The 5,143-nt window shown below is 35.7% G+C and overlaps 1 protein-coding gene across 1 annotated transcript; it reads left to right on the plus strand.

Annotated features, from left to right (window-relative positions):
- Positions 1 to 3,476: 3,476 nt before the first annotated feature.
- On the plus strand, positions 3,477 to 4,391 carry LOC106879901 (general transcription factor II-I repeat domain-containing protein 2B-like). Its single transcript, XM_014929650.1, has one exon. The coding sequence runs from the start codon at positions 3,477 to 3,479 to the stop codon at positions 4,389 to 4,391; it is 915 nt and encodes a 304-aa protein (XP_014785136.1).
- Positions 4,392 to 5,143: the final 752 nt, after the last annotated feature.

Here is a 5,143-nt window from a genome sequence, read left to right on the forward strand (position 1 = left end):
TATATATATATATATATATATATATATATTTCAGTCCCTCAGCCTTAGATATTTTCCTGTTTGTAAAAGACACACTTACACACACACATATACAGACGTACGCGCTCTCGCACACAAATACACATGCACATACACATATATATCTGGAAATACATTCTTGTTCTTTTCCTATTTTTTACTTGCCTCTTTGATTGTATCGAGACAAGTTCCATATATTCACGTTATATCTAATTTCATGTATGTGTGTTTGAATGCGTGAATGCTAAGTATGTGAGCGTGTACCCGAAAGACGCACAGCCTTTTATATCGAGTCCTTCGCTCTATTATGTGCTAGCAAAGTGAGAAAATATAACTTTAAAGCGTTGCACGCACAGTCGATACATATATGCATGTAGATAGACCATAGGGACACCTTGACACACTCGTATAACACATCTGATGTGCGGAACAATATTCTTTGTCAGTTGCAATAGATTGAACGAAAGAAAAAGATGTAATGTTGAACCCAATGTTGGAAAGATATTACGTGACACTGTCTTCATTTCTTTTCATGGCTACATGTTGAATAAAGACTTACAAATAAACAGGCGTTGATAATTTGATCGAAATCGTTACGACTTATAAGATACCTGAATTGTGAAGCAAGCATCAATTCAATGTGAAAAGCAAGATGAGTGAAATTAATCAGTACTGAAGAAAAGTCGGCGCTCTCGAACAGCCTTTAATTCAACCAAGGACAAAGGAGTAACAGCTCAAAACTCATAAAACTGTTTTAACTATGAAGATTTTAACTATGAAGTTCAAATTTTAAAGCATGGATTATATGCGAAATCGCCACTAATTTATTTTTAATCATCGGTTGCACTGAAGGTCTAAATGATTAAGAACAACATCTCTACGAAGTCGTGTGACCTGTTTTAGATGGAAGTGAAATTTCCCTTAATTCAGACACTAACATTTTCAAAAGAAAAAGAATTACACATTGAGCCTTAAATAATTAGGTCCAAAAAAACGAGATGGTCGCCGCTCGAATGAAGCTAATTTAAGGCTAAAGAAAAGCAATAACAAGCTACTTAATAACATAAAACTTAAGCTGTACTCAGTTTGCCAATTATATTCATCCACTATAATTCAGCAGAGCTGTCAAACCAAAGCAACATACATACATACATACATACATATATACCATACCATACCATACCAAACGAAGCCGAGTATATGTATCGCAGTATCTTATTTTAAAGGAGACACCCAACGAGTTGCAGCTTGCAGTGGTGGATGCAGCACAACTACATGTACGATATCCCACCCGTAAGGAACAGATGCAGGATAGGTCGAAACGATCGTTGTATTGAATAAAGATTCTTGCTAACTCCATTTTCCGTTTCCTCATTCATTATACATACATATATATATATATATATATATATATATATATATATTTGATTAATAAGGGAGATGGCAGATAGAAGAAACGAGGATGTTTATTGATCACTACAATTGTTTCTACCCATCTAGCATTGATCCCTCATGGGTGGGATACCGAACAACTAGTTTAGGAGTATCCGTCGGTGTAGATGTCTCTCTTCATGTGATTACAAGATGTATCTCGTAAAAATAGCGTCTCTTCCGTAAGATTTATTTTCAGTAAATATATGAGAGAGTACACATTGAATTATGTAGTCCAAATAACAAAATGTCGGAAATAAATGGTATGGTCATAATTGGAATGCCTTTGATCTTAGATTTACTCAATCGGGGTTGACAAAAGGCTTGACAGCTCATATAAAGAACCTCTTTTCCAAATGTTATGACTCTCCTTATCTTTATTGTCCTTTCTTGGAAACAGCATTTCTGAGATAATTATCTCAGAACTATTTAATTTCTAAAAAAATCGATGCTTAATTCTACGCTAATAAATATACATATTTATATGTTGTTGACAGAAATTCGAAGGATTGTTTCGCCTGTGAAGTTAACAAAAAGCGTGAGTTCGTGTCCTACGAGTAGCTTCGACCTTTTGTGGTCAACAGTTTTGTTGACTTAATATTTGTACACCATTATTTATAGCTTTATCTGCTTCGAGATCCACCGTTCGAAAGAAGAATTATTTCCCATATCTGTATATTTATTTAGTGATTCGTTCAGTACTTCTTGAGAAAGTCACTATGTAGCAATTCAATAAATGGATCTCCGTCGGGTTCGGCGATAAGTACTCTGTATTCGCTAATTGCACTATCTGTTACAATGAATAAGTGTGAAATATTCCACAGACATACGTACACTTAACAACATTTTTGAGACAGAATCAGCGTGACACTATGTGTGGCAAATCTAGACCTTTGGATATGTACTATCCATCCGACAGGTCTTCACAATCTCCATCTGCCCAATTTCATTCACAAGTCTTAAAATGATCTAAGGCATGGGTCACCAAACTACGGTCCGCAGGCCGGATCCGGCCGGCGACGTCAATTTGTCCGGCCTGTCGGCGCATGCTGAAAAAAGAATAAACATGCTTTTATACTGCTTTTTACACTTCTTAGATTACGCATGTCGTATGTATACTGAGTCAGTCTCTGCACGCGCTATGTATCTCACGCGCCATAATAATTACTACAGTACATCACGTTGCCTTGGGCTAGTTAGTTATTAGTGATTTCAATTAAAACGAGAATATCTGACGCCGAGGCTTAAGACTGCTTTTGTTTTTTTCGTCACCCAACATTATGGCTACTAAGAAGAGAAAGGTTGATGATGAATGTCACATTTTCAATAAAGAATGGGGAAAAAGTTCTTCTTTGGGGAAACAAACGACCAAAAAGCTAGCTGCCTGATATGCGACGAAAGTGTTGCTGTTATGAAAGAGTGCAATATTCGTCGTCACTTCGAAGCAAAATATCTCTCAACAACATTCTAAATATTCTGGAAAGTTGCGGTCCGAGAAATTTGAATCTATGAAACGTAGTTTGGAATCTCAAAGGAATTTCTTTACGAAACGTTTGTTCAAAAGGAATCTTTCACTCGCGTAAGTTACAAAATAGTGAATAAGTTGGCAGAGTGAGGAAAACCATTTACTGGCGGAAACTTTATAAAAAAGTGCACAGTGGAAGCAGCAACTGACTTGTGTCCTGAAAAGTCTAACATGTTTGGCTGTATCAGCCTTTCAGCAAGTTCAGTTGTGCGGAGAATAGAACTTGGAGAGAATATACAGTTACAGACATGAGAAAGCTAAGAACGTTTTATGGTATTCTCTTACAATGGATGAGTCTACTGATCTCTCTAGTACGTCACAGCTTCTTGTGTTCGTTCGTAGGTGTTAATTGCAACTTTGAGATTATAGAAGAAATGGCATCCGTTTACAGTATACATGGAAAAAATAACTGGAGAAGATATTTTCATAGAGGTGCAGAAAATTTTTGGAAAACTATAACCTTCAGTGGAATCAGCTTCGGTATGTCGATGGAGGAAAAAACATGGCAGGAGTGAGGAAAGGTTTGGTAGGGCGGATCCAGACCAGTTTGGAGGAGCTTCAACTTCCGAAAACTCTGTTTATACACAACATTATACATCAGCAAGCATTCTGTGGAAAACACGTAGATATTTCTTGCGTACTAAAACCGGTTACAACTGTGGTGAACTTTATTCGGAATCATGGGCTTAATCACCGACAGTTCGAGGCTTTCCTTGAAGAAATAGATTCTAATTTCTGTGACTTGCCTTACTACACAGAAGTGAGATGGTACAGTTGCGGTAATGTCCTGTTTCGTTTATATAAGCTCCGAAGAGAAAAAGATTTTTTTCTCACCGAAAAGAATAAGGCTGATCCACAGCTGTCAGATCCTTCATGGCTTTCAAAGTTGTCATTTTTAGTTGACGTCACTTCTCATATGAATGAATTGAATTTAGAATTGCAAGGAAAGAATAAACTTGTCTGTGATCTCTACGGAATTATTACAGCTTTTCGGAGAAAGCTATCATTGATTGAAGCACAACTTCAAGAAGGAAGCTTCTCTCATTTTCACTGTTTTCAAGAGTTTTGCACAGAAAATGTGGAGCATATTAACCTCGAGTTTCAGAAAAAAATTATTCGGGACTTAAATAAGCATTTTTCTCAAAGATTTTCAGATCTTGACAGAATTGAAAATGAAATTCTTTTGTTTGAGAATCTCTTTGGCTATAATCTTGATAACATGCCCATTGAACTACAACTGGAGCTTATTGACTTGCAAGCTAATACCTTGTTGAAAGAGAAGCACAGAGAAGGAAAACTGATTGAATTTTATCGCTGCTTGCCAGCGGATGAGTTTTCAAAATTGAAAACAGTTACTTCAGGTACGGCATTAGTTTTTGGAACAACTTATGTTTGTGAGCAAACTTTTCAAAAATGAAGTGTGTGGAGTCAATACATCCAATAAGGCTCACTAATGAACATTTGAAAGCAATTCTTATGATTGGCTGAGGCAATCATAAAGCAAATGTTGATATTTTGGAAGCAAAACACCAGTTTCTCAAATCTCATTAACTTTTGTGCTGCTTACTTTTTATGCAATTCAACTATGTGCGCACTTTTTCTAAAAATTCTAACTTGATAATATTTTGGTATAATTAAAAAAATGTTTATTGTTCTTATTATTTTGTGCATTTTATGTATTGATAAATAGATAGGACGACTGTCTTTGTTTTTTGTTTTTGTCTACATTCAGTGTATTCTATATTGTACTGAATTGAACAAAATATTTATCCGGCCCGCGCTTGGCATTCTTTTAGCTATATCTGGCCCACTATGGAAAATGTTTGGTGACCCCTGATCTAATGCAATAGTAAAAGACCCTTGCCTAAGTTACCACTCAGTGGGATCAGTCTTGAGACACCGTGATTACGAAGCAAACTTCTTCGTCGTTCAACGCTGCGTTGTTAGGCTTCATTGTTGATATTCTATTGGATTGGCAACTAAGTTCCTGCCGTTTTTTTTTTAATTTTGGAATTTATTTTTTAAATTTTGGAATCTATTTTTTTTCAAGAATTCTATTTTTGAATCATTTTGGAATCTATTTTGTTTTTTGGGGTTTTTTTTCTAGTTAATTTTAGTTAATTTCTGTTTATTTTCAAATCATTAAAATGGAATGTCAAGTTAAGAAAA

This window comes from Octopus bimaculoides, chromosome 5, assembly GCF_001194135.2.
Source record: "Octopus bimaculoides isolate UCB-OBI-ISO-001 chromosome 5, ASM119413v2, whole genome shotgun sequence".
Classification (NCBI taxonomy): domain Eukaryota; kingdom Metazoa; phylum Mollusca; class Cephalopoda; order Octopoda; family Octopodidae; genus Octopus; species Octopus bimaculoides.

Bases quoted from the DNA above. Each gene is read 5' to 3' on its own strand.
- LOC106879901 (XM_014929650.1), top strand. From the start codon at position 3,477: ATGGCAGGAGTGAGGAAAGGTTTGGTAGGGCGGATCCAGACCAGTTTG.